A 25,315-nucleotide genomic window follows, 5' to 3' on the forward strand; every position below is an offset into this window, starting at 1 on the left:
ACTCTTTTGAAATAAAAAATAAGAAAAAAAGGGCAAGGCGATCTCCAGTTTGGAAACATTTTACAAGGATCGGTAAAGTTGATGGGGGAGAAAAATGTACATGTAATATTTGTCATGGTATGTATACATGTGGTGGTGGCACTGGTCACTTAAAGTGCCATATTCTTGCTTGTCATAAAGTTCCAGACAATCATGATGAGGGACTCAAGTTGGATGACGAAGAAACATTATTGAAGAAGTGGCAATTTGATAATAAGGCCTACAGAGATTCACTTGCTAGAAGCATCATAAGACATGATCTTCCATTTAGCTACGCCGAGTATGATGCGGTTTTGGTTACAAACAAGATATTGAATCCTGATTTTGTTCTCATTTGTAGAAACACTGCAAAAACCGATTGCATGAGTGTGTTTTCAAGTGAAAAGGAAAGGCTAAAGAGTGTGTTAGCATCCATTCCAGGTAGAGTTTGTCTAACTTCTGATGTATGGACAGCTGTAACAACACAAGGTTATATGATTGTCACTGCTCATTATGTTGATCAAGATTGGAAGTTAAATAGTAAATTGCTTTCATTTTGTCACTTGGATAGTGCACATACAGGGGTTGAATTATCTGGAAAATTGTTTGGTGCTCTTAAGGATTGGGGAATAGATCATAAAATATTTTCACTCACATTGGACAATGCATCTTCAAATGATAGCATGATAAAAATTTTGAAACAGAGGCTTAATTTGCAAGATGCATTGTTATGTCAAAAAAAAAAATCTGCTAAAAAATAAAATAAAATTAATGGGCCGGCCCATCGGGCCATGTAGGCTTTTATTTATCGGGCCGGACATAACGGGCGGGGCCAGGCCAGACCCTTTAAATGTCCGGGCCCCCCCGAGCCGGGCCGGGCGGGACCAGGCCGGCCCATTTGACAGCTCTAGTCATGAGGAATTTAAGTAGTATTTTATAGGTCTTAGGTTTGATTCACAACTCATTGTAAACAAAAAAAAAAATCTTTTGTCAAAACTAGAGCTGTCAAATGGGCCGGCCTGGTCTAGCCCGGCTCGGGGGGCCCCGGACATTTAAAGGGCCTGGCCCGGCCCGTTAACATTATGGCCCGGCCCGTTATGTCCGGCCCGATAAACAAAAGTCTACATGGCCCGATGGGCCGGCCCATTAATTTTATTTTATTTTTTAGCAGATTTTTTTTTTTGACATAACAATGCATCTTGCAAATTAAGCCTCTGTTTCAAAATTTTTATCATGCTATCATTTGAAGATGCATTGTCCAATGTGAGTAAAAATATTTTATGATCTATTCCCCAATCCTTAAGAGCACCAAACAATTTTCCAGATAATTCAACCCCTGTATGTGCACTATCCAAGTGACAAAATGAAAGCAATTTACTATTTAACTTCCAATCTTGATCAACATAATGAGCAGTGACAGTCATATAACCTTGTGTTGTTACAGCTGTCCATACATCAGAAGTTAGACAAACTCTACCTGGAATGGATGCTAACACACTCTTTAGCCTTTCCTTTTCACTTGAAAACACACTCATGCAATCGGTTTTTGCAGTGTTTCTACAAATGAGAACAAAATCAGGATTCAATATCTTATTTGTAACCAAAACTGCATCATACTCGACGTAGCTAAATGGAAGATCATGTCTTATGATGCTTCTAGCAAGTGAATCTCTGTAAGCCTTATTATCAAATTGCCACTTCTTCAATAATGTTTCTTCGTCATCCAACTTGAGTCCCTCATCATGATTGTCTGGAACTTTATGACAAGCAAGAATATGGCGCTTTAAGTGACCAGTGCCACCACCACATGTATACATAACATGACAACTATTACATGTACATTTTTCTCCCCCATCAACTTTACCGATCCTTGTAAAATGTTTCCAAACTGGAGATCGCCTTGCCCTTTTTTTCTTATTTTTTATTTCAACAGAGTCTCCCTCAATTACATTTTTCGTATTAGCAACTAGAGGAGATTCTAACATTACCAAATCATCTTCGTCAATAGCTTGGAAAGTTGTATCAAAATCATCCATGACTACATTACAAACACAATAAAAATAAATTGATCATTAAGATTATTATATTATAAAAGGTAAGAACGAGAAGTACTTATAAGTTATACACAAGAAAGAAACAACAGGTTCATTAGAATCCATGCTCTTGAGATTTGAATTTTATCGGTTCGTCTTAGAGTCCACTTTATTCGTTACATCCAAAGATTAACATCTTTACTTTGAATACATGACTTAGCTAGCTTAGGTATCTTTTTGGCAAGAGTCACATTTGACTTTTTAAAGGATTAGGCTTGACTATACTTGCTTAACTTCATACATGCCACTAACATATAGTTACACGTCCCAAGTTCGTTTTGCATCATCAATTTAAAAGTAAAATAGCACAAATTATAAATCAACACATGACAATTGATATGCATGAAAGGTTCAATTCAAATGTGGCTATTTGTAAAATTAATTAAAACATGTTCCTAGCTAGCTATATATAATATATAGTCAAAAGGATTCATGATTTTTACAGTTATTACCGTTAGCTCAGTTTTCTAGGATCAAAAGGGTGTACTATTAATATTATTACCGAGAAAATTAGCAAGTTGTGTTACTTAGATTCTGAAATCAACATTATTTATTTGCTCTTAACTTAAAATTAATTTACTACTTTTTATAAAATATTGCTCTTTGGTTGTCTCTACGGACAATCGGCTATGTTATTCTCTATTAATTTACTATTTTTTAACCATGAGTCCATGATTGAAACTACCTAAAGAGTATCCAATATATCCACACATAAAATATTACTTTTGATACCATCCAAACCGAAAAAGAATTTAAAGATCATACAACAACTAAAAAATCCTTCAAATTGGGAATGTAAGGAATCAACAACAAAAAAATAAAGAGAAGGATGAAATTTACCTTCAAGTCTTCAACAATGGAAACAATCCTTCAATTGAAATTTATGATTTAACAATGGAGGATTAGACTAGTTCAAAAAAATAATGGAGGATTCGTTTGAGTTTAGTCAAAATTTTATGATAAACTATAACTTGAATTTACTCTAAATATGTTTGCCTTTAAATAAGCTTACAATAGAAAAATAAATTTAAAAAAGATAAAAACTAACTTATTTTCAATTTAAAAGATAATTATCCTACTAATAACAAACTTAAGGGGCCAAAATATCTTTTTTTTTTGTTTCTTCTTAAAAAAAAAAAAATCTTTTTGTTTCAAAATCAAAATTTCAGTTTGTTTTTTTTTTTTACATTTTTTTTAAAATTCTTTAAGGGGCCGGCCCAAAAGCCCGTGGGCCGGCCCATGAAAGGCCTGGTCCGATAAGGTCTGACCCGATAAGACCCGGCCCGCTATTTATGAAGCCCGACCCGTGAAAATATATAGGCCTAATGGGCCGGCCCGGTAGCCCGACCCATTTTGACAGCCCTAGTCAAAACCAAGAAAGAAAAAAAAACAATCAAATATCAAATAACATTCACTTTAATACAAGACATCTTGCTAGTCAAAGACATGAGTATTGATGAACTTGTTTTCTACATTGATTCTTTATAGTTTACACTGTGTCGACTCCATCAAACGTCTCTAAGTTAAGTATCATATTCATGTTGTATTGATCCAAGATAGAGAGTAGAATCAATATGCAAATTTCTTCACTAACTTTGAGCCTCCTCAGATGCCGACTTGTTGACTCATGTTTATCTTCCAGAAGACGTTCGTGAATAGGAACATTCCTTTCCTTGTGAATAGTTTTTATTTTTATTTTTTCTTTTTTTTTTAGCTTTCTTGCAAATAAAATAAAATAAAAACTAAAAAAGCTTTCTTTCTTTTTAGCTTTCTTGCAAATAAAAGACTTTGAATACGGTGGACTAGCCTCCAACCACCCACACACACTCTCCATGTTGTTGCTCTTCAAAGTTTTGCACCACTATATTAAAGTCCGCATGCAACTTGACTCCCCTAAAACCATGCTCCTATCAATATTAAAATCTCGGCTGCCTACGGAGTGCAACAACACCTAAGCGACCTGGATCCTCTGCTGCGGGACTGTCTGCTGCAGTTCATGCTGCGGCATCCTGACCATTGATTTAATCTATCATATGCATATAGAAAACGTTCGCCGCATGTAATAACTGTTACGCTGACGAACCATGTAATAATAAGAGAATTTACGCCTATTATTATGCAGGTTTCCATTATACATTTATACCCACTTTATTATTATGATTATGATATACATTTATGCGCCGCTTTCTTTGTTTTATGTGTTCCTGCAAAGCCTTCCCTACAATAATAAAGCTTTTGTGCCTCAAATACCAATGTAGGGAAGGCTTTGCATGAACACATAAAACAAAGAAAGCGGCACATGAATATATATCATAATCATAATAATAAAGTGGGTATAAATGTATAATAGAAACCTGCATAATAATAGGCGTAAATTCTCTTATTATTACATAGTTCGTCAGCGTAACAGTTATTACATGCGGTGGGCGTTTTCTATATGCATATGATAGATTAAATCAATGGTCAGGATGCCGCAGCAGGAACTGCAGCAGGCAGTCCCGCAGCAGAGGATCCAGGTCGACACCTAAGATGTTTCGAACAATTTCCATTCTCTCCTCGAATGAGACTTCCACACCCGACAACTTGGTCACCCTTATAAGCACCATCTGTATTAAGAACAACTCAATCTTTCATCGGCTTCCGCCAAGCAAGTAACACTTTGTGTTTTTTGCACCATGTTGTTCATCACCCTATTACTCATAGCTTGCCTATAATAATGCACCCAGTTCCTCCATGGAAGAATTGGTCTCCTATACTCACTATTGTGTTCTTCCCCATTTCTCCATTTCCACAACATATGACAACTCATGGCCCAAAACCTGACCACAATAGATGTGTGACACTCCCCAACTCATTCTCCAAATTCACGTTGAAAAATTGAGCCCTCACTTCAATCTTCAAAACATTACACTAAATAACATTGGCCAACGGGGCAATTTTTCAAAACGTGCAAGACATATACATCTCTCATCTACACAATGCTTACATCATGGCTCATCATTAAGCTGCAACTTATTCTTTTTACTAGTATTGACTAACATATGATTATGCTTCACCAACCAAAGAAAGCTACAAACTCGCTCTCACATTTATGTTTTTTCAAATTTTAACCCAATTTGTATCGACATTTTTCTCATCAAAGGAGCACACTAACTAGGCAAATGCAATGGACAAAATACTCATACTATCACAACATCATTCATACCCGTTGATGTTGATCAAAACCGTGTTCAACTTACGGCGACAATATATACGTCAACCTTCTTACCAAAGGTCTTTACAACTGAAACTTCCACTTTATAGTCACATGTCATCTCCCCTTTTTGCTTTTACTATTATTCATTCCTCGACACATTGAGGACCACAGCAACTACATTGGGCTACAAAGAAGTGCAACAAGTCGTGACATATTACATTATGTTTATTATTTATATAAATATTACAATTCTTATTCAGTTATATTAGTTTAACCAGCTGAGCTACCTATTATGCCCTTATTATAAAAATCTTAGAAATCATTATCATTATAATCTTCTTTAAAAAATCTAGGAGAATTCTTTTTCTTATAAAAAAAATACTAGTACAAAATAGTATCACCGACACACTACTAGCATAAACTTTTACATGTTTAAAGTCGCACGGGTCCACTGATTTTTATTCTATATTTGAGTTTGTCATTATATTAATGTAGAAAAATTATTTTAAATTAAATATTTAAAAAATTGGTATACAATATTGTTAAAATATAATGGAATTATTGTGTTAATTATTTATTGTAAACTTATTCAATTTTTTATGTTTTAGTGACAAATAATTGTCCCATGTATATTTTTAATAAAAAATTAGCAATTTTATTAGGGATATTTAGGGTAATTTAATAAGTTTGATACTGATTAACTTTATTATATTATTATTAATTTTTTTTCTATTTTTATGTATAAATTGTTATGTTTTGTTCTCATCTATAATCTATTTGTTCATATTTTTAAGCATATCATCTTTCTATATTTTTTCTATATTTTTATTTTAGTGAAATTAAAATAAAAGATATAAAACATGTAACGTGGTTAAAAGTAATAAGGATATATACGAGAAACTTCAGTAGTAATTGATTTTAATATATTAGTAATAGTAATAGAAGAATAAAAGAAAGGTAATGTAATGGTGCGGTTATTAAGCATATAAAAAAATGTTGAAAATGATTTTTTTTGTTTTGTTTTCACCACAAGTATCCGGCTCATTGCACCGCCTAATCTGGTTCGGGAGTCGGTTCTTCTAACATCAAGTGGTTTTAGCTCCCGATCGCAGTTGCGGAATCGAATTGTGGTCCTCTCTACCAAGTTCAGCGCCAATCACCACCGGACCAACTAACGATTATTAAAAAAAAAATAATTCTTTTTACATAATATTAAATGTACAAATTTTAATATAATTTCAACATAATTTAATATAATTTATTTTTATTGGTGCTCTAACATTGAATTTCCCATTTTAATATACGAACTAAAACCTCCTCTGTTATTCTACTGGAGAAACCCTTGCCGTTGCCGAGAAAAGAAACAAAAAAAGCAACAGAACTCCATTTCCGATTGAAAATGGAGGATAACGGTGGAATGAAGCAAGAACTGAAATTACAACTTCACAAACTGCACTCGATCCTGTACTATACTCTAGTGTTCTTTTCTTTTTCATTCATCCAAATTCAAATTGATTGAAATGAAATGAAAATCATGTTAATTCAATACTCGTTGCATTTCATTTCACATGAAATAGGTTTTGGCGTGTCTTCGATGGCTTATAAGAAGATATGTTTATCAAAATTTGAACGATGATCAACTTCTCAAATTGTTTCCTCGTGATCTTTCGTTACACTTGCAAACCATTCTTTTACGTTCTTTCCAGAAAAATCGAGATTGTTGGAAGCAAGATTTATCTTCACAACAGGTAACTATTTTCATGCTTACTACTCAACATTTCATTTACTATATTCATTTTGTTATAATTATCATTTTTATAGTAATGTGATTTTCAGTTTCTTTTATAGAAATTTCATGTAAAACTTGAAAGATAAGGGATTTACAATTATAAAAAAAATCATTTTATTTAAATTAAATCATTATTTAGGTTTCAAGGGCCCGTTTGGATTAGCTTGTTTTTGAGTCTATGCAAACAATTTATGCAATATAAATTAGGTTTTATGCTATTTTATAAGTACACTAGTAAAAATTGTATTTTTTATAAGCTATTTTATCATAAACTACCTTGACAAACTTATAATAATACATAAAAATTGCATAAGCTATTTGCATAAGCTCAAAAATAAACTAATCCAAATGGGCCCTAAATCGTTGTGACTTTTCACGGTATACAACTGCGGTGCGGTTAAACTTGATTAATGCAACCACACATTGTTGTGGTTGCGTTAGTCTATGAACTTGAACGCTGATAATGACACAGACACTGGTTGCAACACTAACAAAAATTGATACAGTAATAACTTGAGAAAATGAAATGATTAGATGTAACTACTTGAGTCGGTGTCTTGTGACTCATGTCAGTATTGAACACTAGACTACTCGCTTTCAATGTGAAACGTCGGTTCTACATAGATTACAGTAATGAGGTAACTAAAAACCTTGATGTTGTGACTACAATTGTGATTTACAATCACGGACTCCGGTTAAAATTGCATATATTTTTAAAAGCTACTTTAAGGATATTTTCAAAATAATCATGAATGTGATTTTTTTTTCTCTAACTTAAACAACTACTACATAACTCTTTAGAGGTGATATTTCAATAAAAAAGCTGAAAAACAATGCAATGACTTTAGCTTTTTAAGCCCTGGCTATGCATTCTTAAATCTTAACCTCATCCTAGTCTTAGGGCAAGTGTAGATTAGTTTCTGTCTTTAAAAACATCTAAATTCAATAAGTTTATGGATATTCTCTTAGAAATAAAGTCTTGTAACTTATGGTGTTTATAGAGAAGTTAAATGAGAGCTTCTAAAAAATTATCTAGATGTATGAGTTAATTCCAACTTATAGGAGAAACCACTGTTTAAAAAGTCATAACTATAGCAAGGTGCTTTTGGTATTTCTTTCTCTACAAGTATTTTTGGACAAGTTTGAGTTATTCAAACTGACCCTTAATAATTGGAGTTGGATAGTATTATTCTTCTCTTGCCAGCTCTCATCTTTATCTCTTGTTTTTATGTGTTCAGGATTTGTTGTCAAGGACAAGTGTTTCTTATCAGGTCACAGCAAATGTCCCCCCATCTTTTTCCTCCGCACCTTCTTCCTCAATGTCAACATCTCTGTGGCCACGTCAAGACGGCGATTCTCTTGCCCAGATGAACTGCGGTAATTTGGGATTACCAACACCACTTGTTGCTGATGTTAATGTCTCGGGGCTGCCTGCATGCTTCCAATCTTCTGAGAACTTGGTTCTTGAGGTGCATTGATTTTGCAACGTCTTCTTATGTGCATTAGCTGCATATCTTCTCCTTCCACTGTTAATTTTTGCTACAGCATCAAATTTTCCAAAGTACATTACCCAATTTTTTCTTGTAGTTACTTGAATTTTGCTAAAGTATGGATTATAGAGGTAGATGTATAGGATTGCATTAGGCTCAAGGGTCATATGAAAATGGTTTGACATTTTGTATTGTACGGCGAGTTTCATTCAACTGCATCAATTGCCACAATGCTTTGAATTAGAAGAGTTTCAAAAAATCTGGTGCTAGGCAAGTTGGAAGAAGTTTTAGAAAGGATACGGCATTCCTTGTCCTCAAGTCCTGAGCAAGCCTCTTTTCATTCTAGCGGTCAGTCTTTAAGTTAAACAAAAGTCCTTCCCCATCCGATCAGCGTATGTGGAAGATAAATGAAGGGGAATTGGAAAGGAACCAAAAAAACTCGGTTAATATAAGTTGCTGTGAAAGGGAAGATTTAGTTGAGCATCAACTTTGGTTGTCTAGATGGTGCTTAGTTGTAAAAATTGATTAAATATGCCTGACAATTTCTCTTGGACAGATTTAAAATGTGGACATGCAAATAACATGTGTGTCTGGCATATTTCAGAAAGTAGTTTTTCATTCTATTTTATATTTCTTTCTTTGATAACTTATACTAAATAATAAATAAAAACTCGCAGGAAAACTTTCCTTCCCTCAAATCAATGACTTGGACAATGGAGAACCGTGGCTCATCCCCTGCAGATAGAGTAGCAATAATCAGCCTTAAGGTATGCATGTAGAAGTATTGTAATGTTGAAATAATTTTATTGGTGGTGCTGTGGTATAGCATTGTAATGTTGTTATAGTAAGAAAGGATGTCCTTGTAATATATGTTTTCTTTTATAGCTGCATGATTATAGCAAATCTCCATTAGGCGAAACAGAGGTTAAGTTTCAGGTTACAAGGGATACACTTGAGGCTATGCTGAGATCCATGACATACATCAGTGAACAACTAAGGGCTGTAAGACAATCTTTTATATTTATCAAGATTATGATTTATGATTATGAATTGGAACATACACCCTAAATTATCGGTGTTTATCAAAAGTATATTGTTGAAAAAAATTGAAATGAGGAACAATATAAATTATTATTTTCTGATACGAAAACTTGTTTGCTCTGAATCGAAGAGTTAATTATGAGATCTGATAATAAAAAGGAAATGCAGATAACTCCATTAAATACTGGGACAAATTGGCAATTTGCTAATAATAAATGATTAAATGAAGATGCTGAGTAACCTATCACTTTTTATATGTTTGCCAAATTACCTGCCAATTATAAACAAATTTTTTGAAATTGATTTGTCAATAACTAGAACTTTGACCCATGCGATGCATGGGTCTAATTAACTGTAATATGTAATAATAAAAAATAAAATACAAAAATTCTAAGAGCATTTTCAATAAGAGTAGTATAGTGAATTTCATGGACTAATTATTCTATATTTGTTTATGTGCTTATTTTATATTTTATATATTGTTTAAATAATTTTGGAACCCCATCATTTTGTTTACTTTTTAAAAAAAACTAGAACATCGACCCGTACTGCACGGGTCTGATTAGTCGTAAGATATATAATGATTAAATAAGATGCGATAATTTCGATAACATAAGATATATGAAAAAAGTTGAGTAACATTAAACGATAGTTCAACAATAATTTTGGATAAATATTCATACAAAGAAAATTATGTTATATTACGGAAGACTTCCTTATAGACCACATTCGAATTCTTAGTCGTGTCTTCACTGTTATCATCGATGATCAATATTTTTAATCCTTTTCAAGAAGTAACTCTTGAAATTGCAACATACAACTGACCATGTGAAAACACCGGCAACAAAAGATATATCCCAACATGCTTTAAAGATTGTCTCTGACTCTTATTAATAGTCATCGCAAAAGAAATCATTATAGGAAATTGTCTCTGTTGAAATTTAAAAGGAATTCTCACGTCAGATGATCAATATTAATTAATGACATGACTATGGTTGTGTTTGATTGTATTGCAAAAAAAAATTGATTTAGCAGAATTGAGTTTGATAATAACTTTCCAAATTTCACATGATAATATTATTCTCTAAATTTATGATCCGGTAGAAAAAAAATCATTGATCGGGAAAGACATAAAAATATTTCGTGGTGAATAATATAATCAACAATAATTTTGATATGATATACTTTTAAAATTGTTGATGCTTATCAATTATTGCACATAATTTTAATCACAATTGGTATACTTGCCATAGTGGTTGGAAGTATTGCCTTGCATTGAAGGGTTGCGGGTTCGAATCCTAATCAAGACAACATTGTATTATTTTTTAATAAAAATTGCAAGATAAAATGGAGGGAAAACAGGAAAAACAAATTAGGGTTTAGGGTTTGCTTGTGTATACAAGCTTATAATATAAAAGATTGTTGATAACTAAAGGTTAAGAAATTGATGATAATTAATGGTTAAAAAAAAATTAAAGACACAATCAAGAACATAAACTTAAGTAGACATCCATAAATAAATAAAAATTGTGATTAATTTCGCAGTTCAAATTTATTGAAAACAGAGTTAACATATTAGGATTCCTAAATTCTTTCATAATTGAAGCACATGTTTTAACGGTTGAAATGTTTTATTGTAAGTAAGGGATGCAGGTTCGATTCTCATCGTAGACAAATCTGTATTTTTTTGAATATAAAGCTGCAATAAAAAGAAAGAGAAAATGAGAGGGGGAAAAATTTGGTTTAGGGTTAGTTTATGTTAGCAAGCTTATAATATAAGAGATAAGAGATTATCGGTTTTTAATTGTTTAAATTGTGCAATGAAAATTGATGGTGCTTAATTGTCGTATGAAATCTTTCCTATAAAAGTTGATGGAGCTTAACACTTTGTGGACATGATTTAAATCACAATGGGTTTGCTAGTGCATATTGTATCAATCGGTCATCGGTTAATATTAAATCTGCAATGTTAAAATCAAAATAATGAATGTGATTAGTGACATAACTATGGTTGTGTTTGGTTGTATTGCAAAAAAAAAAAATTGATTTAGCAGAATTGAGTTTGATAATAACTTTCCAAATTACACGTGATAATAACTTTCCAAATCTCACATGATAATTATTCTCTAAATTTATGATCCGGTAAAAAAAAACCATTGATCAGGAAAGACATAAAAATATTTCGTGATGAATAATATAGTCAACAATAATTTTGATATGATATACTTTTAAAATTGATGGTGTTTATCAATTATTGTACATAATTTTAATCATAATTGGTATACTTGCCATAGTGGTTGGTAATATTGCCTTACATTGAAGCGTTGTGGGTTCGAATCCTAGTCAAGACAAAATTGTATTATTTTTTAATAAAAATTGCAAGATAAAATGGAGGGAAAACATGAAAAATAAATTAGGGTTTAAGGTTTGCTTGTGTATACAAGCTTATAATATAAAAGATATAGGAAGAGATTAGTAATTCTATCCAATGATGGATGGATGTTGAAAGTTATAGGACCACTGGAGACCTTCATTATTGGTCCAGTGTAGTTGATATAACTAATGAACTAACTTGATGGTAAGTGAAAAAATGATAACTTCACACTTTTCATAATTTCAGAGTTGGCATAAATTTCGGTCCCCCCATAATTTTTAATACATAAACTTGATTGATTTTTCCTCTCAGCATATTAGTAAGAAAAAAATCCAGGGAAAGGGAAATTACATGAATTATTTGAGGTTTTGTTCTTTATGCTTTTCAGAAAACAGTGTATATTAGTATATTACTGTATTTATTTGTGTCATTCACGTATGTGTTTACATGCAGGTGCCGACTTCTTCCCGGCTAGCAACCAAGAAACAAAAGCAGTAACTTGTTTTCTTGTAATTGGCTCATAAGTTAGGAATACTTAATAAGATAGTATCTCATACTTTTAGACAACGACACCAAAAAATAGAGCTAGTAAAAGAGAACATCTTGTAATGGCATTTTATTTTATGGATGCCATTGAGTAAACTCCCTGCTTGTTGTAAACAGATTCTCTTTCTTAAGATTTGTGTACAAGTGAAGATGTGTTTACTGTATAGAAAACTCTAAATTCTAAAAGATGCAAACTGGTTCAGATTATGGAAAGCAATCCTAAGGAAAATTTTGATTTTGGTATGAGCTCAATCTCTAAAAATCGGTTTTAATAATCTAAAACTCCAAAATTTGGGTAACAGAAAACCAGTGAAAGTTTGCTACAAAGAGGCGTCAATCCAACGTTCCATCAGCTGCCTTTGAGAGTCTAACTAACATAACATGGTTTAGCCAGAAAATTTAAGTCTTTATAAACAAGCCAAATTAAGGATATTATGGTTTAGCCAGAAAATTTAAGTCTTTATAAACAAGCCAAATTAAGGATATTTTGCGCAAACTGATTAACTAATGCTTAAATAACTAATACTTTTCATATAAGCACCTTGTATAAGTTATTATAAGCTAGTATTTACAAAAATATATTGAAAAGCTTACTAAAATAAGCTAAACAATAGGTTATGAATGTCATAATCTAAGCTCTTCTAAATTATGTTACACAAGTGCTTATGTGAGCTAGATAAATCTAAATAAGTTGTAAATAAACTCTTCCAAACCCATATAAACTCCTTCATATGCACCATAAATCAGAAAATTCATCACCATTCACTAATTAGTGTCCAAATTAATATGACTGCAGTAATTGAGTTGGTCAATAGAGGCGCACGGCCAAAATTAAGGACCATAACTACGTTTTCTGGCGTTCAATATAAGCAGTTATTATTTTGTAAAGATGACAAACAAGAAGTCAGTAAAAGAGCCCGGAAACAACTGTTTGGTATATACATAGAAACAAATTCAATCACCATTTCTACAATCAAATTGTAATGTACAAAAATCCATTTTCTTTTGGATTACACAAGGGGCAACACTGTTGAAAATAACCTCTCACCCTATATATATACCAAATTGGCCACACCGAAGGGTAAAATTTAACCAAAAAGCTGCAAGCTTCAAGAAATAAAACCAAAACTCATTCTTGAAGAAACCAATCCATCAAAATTATAGAAATCCGACCTAACTACCATTAGCCAAGACATGTCGCTGCCGAGGCTACAAACTCAAATTCCCATTGCCAAAGACAAAAACCGTAAAACAACATAAATAAAAAACTTACAACTTTTTCGTCTCGCTCAAAATGACCTCTCTTGGTATCAATCAGAATTGATAGAGCTCGAACTGGAACTAGAACTAGATTTCCTACTGTGAGATTTTGCTACTGGATACAGTTTCCGGTTTATCAACTGAAGATCTGCTCACTTCTTCAACACTGGTTGATACATCAAAGGATTCATTCAACTTTGCCGGGACAACTTTGCTTTCTTCTATTTTGACTGAAGCACCTTCTGTATCCAATTTATCTGGCAGCTCCCCTTGATTATCTTTCAAGATTTTCCCTGAAGCAACATCAGTATATTCCAGGGATCTGGCTTCATTAACTTCCACATGATCTTTAGATTCTTCACCAACAAGCTGATCCTTAATTGTACTCGGAAGGATGACATCACTAACATCATCTCCTTCTCGAAGTTGCTTAAAACCTGTGTCAATATCTTCAAGTGATCTTTCTTCAAGAACTGGTATGTCATTGTCCTGCTCAACCTCTGCTGTCTTTACATCCTCATGCAGTGAACTAAGTTGAGCATCTCTAGTTTCATTGTGGACAATGTCAGTATGATGTGATACACCAGCATCACCAACACTAAAATCCCCAACTGTATCCAATTCTGACAAGAATTCCTCGTCAATTTCATTAACATATTCAAATTCATTGAAATGTTCTTCAGAGTCCGGAGACATGAAGCCCTCTGCTGAAGGAACTAAGTTTTGGCGTGCTTCATTTTGGTCTTCATTCGCAACTTCCACACGACGCTTATAAATTTCCAAATCCACTTCACCAGTTGGTGAACGTAATTCAGGGGTGTCAAAATATTCAGAAGTCACAGAAGAGATAATACCAGGAGTTTGAAATAAGGTGTCATGCAACTCTCCAATTTCATCTTTGGAAGTGCCAGCATCCTGTGAATGTTCTACCTTAATATCATCAGAACTCTGCAGAGTGACAAAGAATTTATGTCAGTTTTTTAAGGTTATTTAGAGTATTAAACCAATAACCTCCCTTTACACCAAACAAATGCAATGCCAGCAGAGCTATTATGAGCATTAGATGAAAACATATCAAAACGACAAAACAAATTATTCATTCATATCAATCATGTGCATGTAGAAATAATCACAAAGAAAACAATTTTGAACAATTACTTCTTTATAAGCAACGATTCTATGATCTATCCACTTGTGCAATACATGTGAAATTGTCATATGCTAAGCTAAGTATCCTGTGTTTGTGATGTAGGAGGGTTGGCACTTAATTCATCTTTCAGTGAAGTTCTTATAGAAGATTCTTCTTTAGTATACCAAATTCAAGGATTGGCACTTAACAGTCTCAGTAGGAGATAGTATTTGAGATTTTTACGATAATAATATGAAAAAAGATCAGGAAAAAGAAAGGTCTTGAAAAAATACGGGTTCGTTGAAAATCAAAATCTGAAGTATCCTATGAACCAATAAAAATTGGAGGAATATTTTTTTTTGTTTTTTGAGTATCATAGAAAAGGAAACAAAGAATGGTAAGTTGACATCATTATCACAGGAAATGTATGGGACATGCAGGTACAGGTTCTGAATATAAGTCAGTGGGTAAGATCTTTATTTTTCTCCCCCTATAATGGAGAATCTGAAGGAACATGGAAAGAAAAAAGGATTTAATTTGTATGCACTGTCAGTGGAAAATTATTTTATACATGCATCCAATCACGTGTTTACAAACACACGACTTATCATATTCATTAGATGATGCGGCAACATATGATTGGATGCACGTGTAAAATGATTTCACACCGAAAGTGTATAGAAATTAAACTCATGAAAAGAATTGTTTGGATGAGATATGATGGATAAAAATAGACCTGTATGGAACTATACAGTAGACCTGTTTTTGAAAGTACAAGAGTTTTGACAGTGACAGTTTTAATTGCAAGTACGATAAATAGCATGCCTGCCAGATCCCATATTGATTTCATCAGTATCAAGAATTGTTGGAATATCTTAGTTTATCTACTAAGACCAGTTTCTAATCTTAGAGTATCTCATAGGATTAGTTTCCATATTACTCAATCATTATCATGCTTTATTTCCTAAATTCCTAAATTCCTATCTATTAGAGTCTTGTTTCGAATTATAATTAGAGGTTAGAGTTTAGCCTTCTGTATCAAGTTAGTATTAATCATATTTCCCATAATTATATATTTTCTTTTTTTTTCGTATTCTTCTCTTTCTGTTATCTAAAACTCATAACTTAAACAAGAATACTATCAATAGGAGGAAAAACTACAATGTTTATCTGTTAAAATTGAATAGGAAAATAATTTTCTCTAGGCAAACATTTAACGTGTGTGTGTGTGTGTGTAAACATGTGGAAACATAAAGCAAAAGAAGTTCCAAGGGATGAATTATTTGACTACCTGGTTTTCATTATGATCGCTGGAAGATTGTGCATCCACCATTTTATCAGAGCTTGACAGATGATTCTCCATGTCGGAGGGAGACTTGACATCAGTTTCATGTTGGTTATCAGAAGTGATAGAAACCATATTCTTGTCCAAATCTTGATGGATATTGGTGTTACCTTGCTCCATGGAACTTGATAACAAGACATTATCATCTTCACCTTGGACTGAAACAGACATATCTTCATTATCTAATCTAGATGCTTCATTGGGCAGTGTATCTTCAGAAGCCAGTTGATAATTTGAATCTGGAGACTCTACATTGTCTTGATGAAGCATTTCAGAATCAGCAAGTATGTGGTTTCCTATATCCCGTTCATGAATCAAGCCTGAACCGGTTACACCCTTTTCTGATCCAATATCCGGAGAAAAGTTTGGATTGACAGGAAACTCGGCTATTGTCGGTCCATTTTGATCAGCAAAATTTGGTATAACTGCAGGTAACTCCTCTGCGGTAACATTGTGCTGATCTATATCTTCAGATTTCTCGGACCCCGTTTCATTTTTGACTTCCACACGCAGTTCGGAAGAGGCTGATTGAGTTTTCTCGTGACCAGAAGAATTATCCTCCAGTCTGTCATTGTGTGCCTCAGACTCTTTATCAGCTACATCAACAGTAGTATCGACTGAAACAGTAGGCACTGCCGTCTTGGAGAACTCTTCTGCTGAATCAGAAGACACAGAAGAAAAAGATATGAGCTTTTCTGCTGCCGGTGGACTAGAATCATAAACTGGTTCTACTTCTACTAGTCGGGTGTCTTCCACCTCACTATGCATATGCCGGAAGCTTGATTCCTCCACTGAAGATTGGGTTGAAATTCTCGATTCCTCCACTGAAGTTTGGGTTGAAATTCTCGATTCTGGGAGGTGACCATCTTCATGCTGCAAATTTGCAGTTTTTTTGGGTTCGTCGCCAGGCATGTCGTCAATCACTTCTGATTGATAAGACTGGCTCGATCTGCTGCTGCTGCTCACCTCAACACTTGGTTCTCTTCTCAAACTTGTTTCCCCATCATGGAATTGCTCGTCAATTTCAAGCTCTCTTGTTGCATAAAATTCCATCGCAGAAGGATTTTCTACCCCTCCGAGCACTATTTCATCTTCATTACGGCAAACATTGCTCTCCTCAGCCTCTATCATCTCCACGGATTCATTTTCTTCAGAGGATAGGCTTCTATGATCAGCCTCATCAGAAATGTGATCCACATTAGATACTAATTCAGTCTCTGGAGACAACTCTTGTTCACTGAATTTCCTCTCATCCTGATCACCTGAACTCGCCGATTCAGTATCTGGAACAGAACTCAACTTTGAATCACTTACATCACTAGATTGCCTCTGGAAATAGCTTGTACCTTCCGAAGCCATCCTTTCAGATATAAAGACAGGCTTCCAATTAATATTATGCCTCTCTTGCCTGGATATCCCAAATAATGATGGTCCAACGTTGAAACTTTCATGCCTCCGAAAAAATGCTTCTTTTTGATTATAATGTGTGAACTCTTGTTGAAAACTGTCCCCTTTAAGATCAGGTTTTTCTTCATTTGGATCATATGGAATGTCAAAAGGGTTTCGTCTAGGCTGTAGAATTGATGGAGCGGATCCAGGAATGGGTGGTAATCCCATGCCCGCATAGGATTCATCAGGGAAATCAAAAGGGTTGTTGCGTCTAACAGAAATAGGCGCAACATTACTGGGAACATCGGTACTATCTAAGTCTATTAGATTCTTTTCGGTCATGAATCTCCTTGCCATTCTCCTAGCAATAAGATTTTCCAATCGTCGGTTCCTTTCAAGCTCCAAAGTTCCCAGATCTGTAAGATTCTTTTGGTCATCCTCTGTCCACTTGATAGCAGATTTACTTTCATCCTCTTTGCTACCCACCATTTCTTCTTCCTCTTCGTCAACACCATCCTCGTCCGCTTCACCATGGTTTTCAATATCTTCATCTGATTCGACACTGTCATCATCGTCATCGTCGTCGTCACTACTTTTCTGAGATTTCTCAGATGCAGCATGAGAACCATCACGGGATAAATGAGCAGGTTGTGGGGCATCTAGGTCTAAAAGTGGGTGGAGCTCATCAAGCATCGGAATGATGTCAGCCATGGAAGCATCTGGCGAAGAACTCTCTGCCCTAGAAGACCCTGAATCCTCAGAGTTGTCCTCATCAGAGCTGTTCTCCTTCTCCACATGTTTCCAAGATGAACTGGGCGAACAATCCGCATCACCTTCCTTAAGAGAAGTATACCCGCCTCCCGGAACTTTCCCATTCTCAATTTCAAAATTATCATCATCATCTTTTTGAACCATGACATACTGTTTCTCAATAGCTTCCTCATCATCACTTGAAACAACTTCAGATGCGAGGTTCCCGTCATGAACTTCTGTGCTCTTTCCCAACTCAATACTAGGGAATTCCCTTTCCACATCCTCTTTTACTTGATTCTCAGGTTGATTTTCCTGCAAGATTTCGTCATCCAACGCAGAGTCATAACTCAAACCACGATCCTCCTCAGTCCTATCATCTTTCTCACCCGCCAAACTGGCTTCTTCAATGCCACTCTCTTCAACGTCACTCCTATGCTCCGAATACCCTCTCACAAAATAGCTCTCATCTCTATCAGAAACAACAGTTTCACCCTCCGAAAATCCAGCTTGGTAAGACGAAATGTCACGAGTAACTCTCTCTTCCTTTTCAAACTCAGGCACATTTGACTGACCAAAACTAAGAAGGGTCCCGAGCAAAAGAGCAGTGCAAACCAAAACAGGAGATGCAGAAACCAAAACAGAAAACAGAACAGGAAAATATCTGTACAAAAACAGCAAGAAACCTAAAAAACCTAAAAGAAATGGATGATTGCAAGCTGATCTGTAAACCCCTCTGATTGAAATGAAAACAACTTTCCTAATTTTGATTCCAATTTCAATCATTGATCCCATCTCCCTCACTTTTGATAACTCTCTCCTAGTTAAAACCTGATTCATCAACCATAAACAAACAAAAGGGTACCCTAAATAAGATCCAGTGATCCGTGATCAAAAGTAAGAAAAGCTAAAATAAGAAAGTTTTGAAATTTATCAATAAATTAAGCTTAAACTTACCTCACCACCAATGAATCAATCACACAGACCCACAATGATAAATCCAATCCCTGAAAACAAAAACAAAAAAGATTTAATTTTTATGGAAAAAAAGATGAATTGATCACAGTATAATCAATTATGAGATAAAGGGTGAACGAATATGAAGAAAAAAAAATGAAATTTTTGAGATAAATGACTCACCAGTTATGATTGTGGAACCAAGATAAATCAAAGGGTATGTGAAAATCCTCTGTTTTTTTGTATGTTTATGAGACAAAACATTGGTAAAAGGAGCTGAATGTGTGTGTTATGACATTGGATGTTTGATCTTTTGATGGTTTTTGACAAAAAAGAGAGTGTGGGGCGGCACGAAAAGAAGAGAAAGAGAAAATGATAGAATAGTATAATGATCACATTATTAAAACTATATTCTAATTCTTCTTATTTTCATTGTTGCTGTCTGGAAAGAAACCTTTTACTCTGTCATGCTCTCATGTTGGCTTGTCGTGAGATCTATGTTGTGGGACATGTCATGGTAATTTTGGTTTGGTTTAGGGATTCAACAGTTTCATTCACAATTTTCAATTTAATTCATGACTATAGTGTTCCTAAGTCACCTTGCTTGTTTTTTTGTTTCTTTCATTTTTTTTACTAAAAAATTCATTCATTAAAATCAGTAGACTACATTAATCGAAATGAAATCATTCGTTAAAAACTAAAAATGATGAATATGCGAATAAGCTCACAATATCTGAGTTAATAACATAAAATGATTTAATGTGTATGATTAAGTCTGCAATTTATATGACAAAATTTAAATGTTCATAATAGTCGCGTCTCCGGATCTGCAACGTTGACAGCGCTAAATTCATTGAATATTGGTTGTTTCTTTTCTTCATTCTTTTAATTGTTTATTTTTTTCTTGTAATATTGGTAGGAGATTTCAAACACGTCAAAAAATTACTAATTTATGTCAAAAATATTTGTGGGACACAGAGTAAGTTCTTCCATTTCAAAAGTCGATGATCGAATCTCTTATCATTTGTATCAACTCATGTTTCGTTACTCCCTTTTTTTTGGTACAATTTTTTCATTCCTTTTAAATCTAAAATCGTTATACCGATGTAATTTGATCCATGTAATATAAATTTTCAATCAAACGGTAAATTTTATAAAACTTGTATTCGTTAAAGTGAGTGGTGTAACATTACTCAAATGTTACACCGGTGTAATTTGATTCCGTTTTTTTTTTAAATTAGAATTTAAAATTTTAAGAATGTTCAATTAAATTGAAATACTTTAAAAAAAACATTTTAATTTTTCAAACCATATTAAGAAAATCACCTTTTTTTTTCGAGTTCATGGACTTGAAATCATAATATTTTTTGCTCGAAGCAAACCATTTTGCATTTGAACGATGTAGTTCATATTTTACTTGGACTTAAACACCATTATTCTACGATGTTGATTTGGAATTTGGATTTTGGATCATTAGATTAAAAGGACCATCCAAATTCGTAAACACCATTATTCTACTATGTGTGTGTTTCCGTGGATAAATTTTTGTTTTTATTTTTTAAATTTCGATATCCGACCTAAGGATCGACTAATCCGAAAATACTACATTGGGTTTAAGAACAACTCTACAAGTGAGTTGGACACCACACTCTTACCCAAAACCTTAAAGGTGTTAGGTTTATGGGTCATCTCACTTATAAAGTGTTCAACCTCCACTTTTCTAACCAATGTGAGACTTAACCACTCACACTTGCCACAACAATCTTATTACACCGCCCACTTGTAAGGGCCCATTTAAAGTTTTTTTTATGGATTAGCCCACCGAAATTAACACTAGTGAAAATTGAACTTGAGAGAGGTTGAGACCTTAAGAAGAACACACTGATAATGAATTGTGCAAGTACTTTCACTAGATTTAGTAAACAAAAATGTTTTCACTAGATTTAGTAATGAATTGTACAGGTACTCATAGTCGGAAATGAATTCACTAGAATAAAGTATGATATCCTTAAATGATATTTTATTTTATTTTATTTTTTTACAAATTTGTATGATATTTTTGCAAATTTATTGATTTTTTTTTAGAAAAACAATTATTGGCAGGTTACTCCTGCCAATTCAAAATCCACCACGAAAAGGAGTGGGGTGAGATTTTCAACCCACCACCACTAGTTAACTCGCCCCGCTCCACCCCTTCTTAGGCGGGTTTGATCGTTTTGACATCCCTAATTTATTTAATATAATTAATGCACCTTCAACTCCTTTAATTCTTTGGTGAACTATAAAAATTCATTTTTTAATATATTTTTGGGATTTATATGCTTAAAAATACTTCAATAATGTCTTAGTTTATGACATTTTTTTATAATTTATGAAAGAATGAATAAAGATGGAGGTTGGTCATGATCATTGCTTCCTTTTCTGCCATTTTTTATTATTTATTCCATAAAACATGTCATATATGTTTTGTTATTCCAGCCTTGCAGGCTATAAAAAAAAGAAAAGATTAAATTATAGTTTTCGTCTTCTAACTTTCATATTAGTACTTTGATTTCCTAATTTTAGCCCATTTTATAAAAAAATATTGTCTCCACTGATTTTGATAAGTCAACGTACACGTGGCGTGTGAGTCACTTGCCGCGTATGCGTTGATTTGATCAAAATCAATTGGCTTATCATTTTGCAAAAGCTGCTAAAGTTAGGGGTCAAAAGTGTTGTTATAAAAGTTTGTAAAAATTAGGAGGGCAAAAATACAATTTAGCCAAAACAAAAATAGTTTTTATTATAACTAGCAATAGACACGTGCTATCGCACAAGTCGTAACGTTACGACGATATTTTTTTAAGTTATAGTTTGATAATCAAAATTGGAAGCAAATAATTTTTTTAAATTTAGATGTAGTTTGTCAAAAAAGAAAAATTAGATGTAGTTAATAAGTATTTATAATTTTGTTGGAAATATGCAGACAAATATATTTTTTTGCAAAGTGTTAATTATAAATTTTGATTAGTTTTAAAGGTAAAAATAAGAGGACAAAAAAAAATAGTACATGAAATATTTAAAAATTAAAAGTCAGACGTAAAAATGAATACAAAAATAAATAAAAAATATATTTATTTTCTTATGAACTTTTTAAAATAAGTAGTTTTTTCAATTAATTATACTATATGTCTCTAGGCTTCTATATGAAGTTTTTAAAATCTATGTTTATGTTATACATGTTATCTATAAGGCATCAATTTGTAGTCTTCTTTGACAAACATTATGTAACAAAATAAAAATGATGTAACAACCACTGAAAATAAGGATAAATATTTTTTTAAAATTTAGATGTAGTTTGTCAAAAAAGAAAAATTAGATGTAGTTAATAAGTATTTATAATTTTGTTGGAAATATGCAGACAAATATATTTTTTTGCAAAGTGTTAATTATAAATTTTGATTAGTTTTAAAGGTAAAAATAAGAGGACAAAAAAATAGTACATGAAATATTTAAAAATTAAAAGTCAGACGTAAAAATGAATACAAAAATAAATAAAAAATATATTTATTTTCTTATGAACTTTTTAAAATAAGTAGTTTTTTCAATTAATTATACTATATGTCTCTAGGCTTCTATATGAAGTTTTTAAAATCTATGTTTATGTTATACATGTTATCTATAAGGCATCAATTTGTAGTATTCTTTGACAAACATTATGTAACAAAATAAAAATTATGTAACAACCACTGAAAATAAGGACCCAATACTAAAAGTTACAAGAAAAAAGAACTAGTATAGAGCATAATATAATAAATTTGGATTACGATCTCATCATGACACCTTAAGAAACTAATTAACAAATAAAATCAAGAGAAACAATCATTCTTTGTTGAAGCATAGATAGATTATGACTCCTGCACACGAAGATAACGAATTTTCAAAGATCATTGGATGAGGTTAAATCATTAGAATTTGGTGAGGGATGATGCCAGGCAAAGAAAACATTCCGAACTTGCGCGTTTGAAAAATGTGCATTAAGAGTATTTATAAATGCAGGATTAATAATAGAATTAGTCTCAAAATCCATTGCAAGTCGGCTGCTGGTTTATAGAAGCTGATGAACTTGTTTCTTCCTCATAATCAGTTTGATAAAACTAAATTGGAATTGCATTAACTATAGGTTCATGACGTATGAAATTGTTGGGTTCGTAAGGAAAATTGTTAGGCTGATGAGTAAAATTGTTGTGCTGATGAGTAAAATTTGTTGGCATGAAATTATTGGGAACAACATGAAGAGTAGAAGCATCATAAGCTTGAAAATCAAACTCTGAAGATTCATTTGAAATCTTTGATTCTGTAGTAGCTTCTGCAGTTCTGTTCAGTTTTATTTGTTTCTTTGTCTCCCCTCTTTTCAATTTTTTTCTATATTTCTGCAAATCAAACATATGTAACAATATAAATTATAGATCAAAGGCACAAATTAAATGCAACTGTAATAAATAGTGTACAATTAAATGCAACTGTGTTGATTTGGTCAAAATCAATTGGCTTATCATTTTGCAAAAGATGCTAAAGTTATGGGTCAAAATTGCTGTTATAAAAGTTTGTAAAACTTAGGAGGTTAAAAATACAATTTAGCCAAAACAAAAATAGTTTTTATTATAACTAGTAATAGACCCGTGCTATCGCACGAGTCATAGCGTTAAGACGATATTTTTTTAAGTTACAGTTTGATAATTAAAATTGGTAGCAAATGTTTTTTTAAAATTAGATGTAGTTTGTCAAAAAAAAAATTAGATGTAGTTAATAAGTATTTAAAATTTTGTTGAAAATATGCAGACAAATATATTTTTTTTGCAAAGTGTTAATTATAAATTTTGATTAGTTTTAAAGGTAAAAATAAGAGGACAAAAATAAATAGTACATGAAATATTTAAAAATCATAAGTTATACGTAAATATGAATACAAAAATAAATAAAAAAATATATTTATTTTCTTATGAACTATTTAAAATAAGTAGTTTTTTCATTTAATTATACTATATGTCTCTGGCTTCCATATATATAGGCTTCTATATGAAGTTTTTAAAATCTATGTTTATGTTATACATGTTATCTATAAGGCATCAATTTGCAGTCTTCTTTGACAAAAATTATGTAACAAAATAAAAATTATGTAACAACCATTGAAAATAAGGATCCAATACTAAAAGTTACAAGAAAAAAGAACTAATATAGAGCATAATATAATAAATTTGGATTACAACCTCATCATGACACCTTAAGAAACTAATTAACAAATAAAATCAAGAGAAACAATCATTCTTTGTTGAAGCATAGATAGATTATGACTCCTGCACACGAAGATAACGAATTTTCAAAGATCATTGGACGAGGTTAAATCATTTGAATTTGCTGAGGGGTAATGTCAAGCTAAGAAAACATTCCGAACTTGCGCGTTTGGAAAATGTTCATTAAGAGTATTTATAAATGTTGGATTAATAATATAATTAGTCTCAAAATCCATTGCAATTCGGCTGCTGGTTTATAGAAGCTGAATTGCATTAACTATAGGTTCAGGAGGTATTAAATTGTTTGGCTGGTAAGGAAAATTGTTAGGCTGATGAGGAAAATTGTTGTGCTGATGAGTAAAATTTGTAGGAATGAAATTATTGGGAACAACATGAAGAGTAGAAGCATCATAAGCTTGAAAATCAAACTCTGAAGATTCATTTGAAATCTTTGATTCTGTAGTAGCTTCTGCAGTTCTGTTCAGTTTTATTTGTTTCTTTGTCTCCCCTCTTTTCAATTTTTTTCTATATTTCTGCAAATCAAACATATGTAACAATATAAATTATAGATCAAAGGCACAAATTAAATGCAACTGTAATAAATAGTGTACAATTAAATGCAACTGTGTTGATTTGGTCAAAATCAATTGGCTTATCATTTTGCA

At 32.7% G+C, this 25,315-nt stretch overlaps 3 protein-coding genes across 4 annotated transcripts; 1 reads left to right on the forward strand and 2 right to left on the reverse strand.

Moving 5' to 3' along the window:
* Positions 1-1,303: 1,303 nt before the first annotated feature.
* Positions 1,304-2,054, reverse strand: LOC123891762 (zinc finger BED domain-containing protein DAYSLEEPER-like). Its single transcript, XM_045941658.1, has 2 exons — positions 1,448-2,054; positions 1,304-1,365 (listed from the first exon to the last, which is right to left on the reverse strand). Exons 1-2 carry the CDS (start codon positions 2,052-2,054, stop codon positions 1,304-1,306), a joined length of 669 nt encoding a protein of 222 aa, XP_045797614.1.
* Positions 2,055-4,570: 2,516 nt separating this feature from the next.
* On the forward strand, positions 4,571-12,793 carry LOC123891763 (protein FAR1-RELATED SEQUENCE 3-like). The gene is made up of 6 exons (XM_045941660.1): positions 4,571-4,627; positions 6,885-7,055; positions 8,335-8,565; positions 9,264-9,353; positions 9,472-9,588; positions 12,455-12,793. Exons 1-6 carry the CDS (start codon positions 4,571-4,573, stop codon positions 12,497-12,499), a joined length of 711 nt encoding a protein of 236 aa, XP_045797616.1. The 3' UTR covers positions 12,500-12,793.
* A 667-nt stretch (positions 12,794-13,460) lies between these two features.
* LOC123888102 lies at positions 13,461-19,954 on the reverse strand. Of its 2 annotated transcripts, XM_045937068.1 has the most exons (4): positions 19,561-19,954; positions 19,378-19,427; positions 16,228-19,251; positions 13,461-14,755 (listed from the first exon to the last, which is right to left on the reverse strand). In XM_045937068.1, exons 3-4 carry the CDS (start codon positions 19,213-19,215, stop codon positions 13,904-13,906), a joined length of 3,840 nt encoding a protein of 1,279 aa, XP_045793024.1. In that variant the 5' UTR covers positions 19,216-19,251; positions 19,378-19,427; positions 19,561-19,954; the 3' UTR covers positions 13,461-13,903. The 2 variants fall into 2 exon arrangements, with proteins under 2 accessions (XP_045793024.1, XP_045793025.1); XM_045937069.1 differs by having other exon boundaries at positions 16,228-19,427; positions 19,561-19,854.
* Positions 19,955-25,315: the final 5,361 nt, after the last annotated feature.

The sequence above is a fragment of the Trifolium pratense genome, linkage group LG6 (assembly GCF_020283565.1).
Source record: "Trifolium pratense cultivar HEN17-A07 linkage group LG6, ARS_RC_1.1, whole genome shotgun sequence".
NCBI lineage: Eukaryota > Viridiplantae > Streptophyta > Magnoliopsida > Fabales > Fabaceae > Trifolium > Trifolium pratense.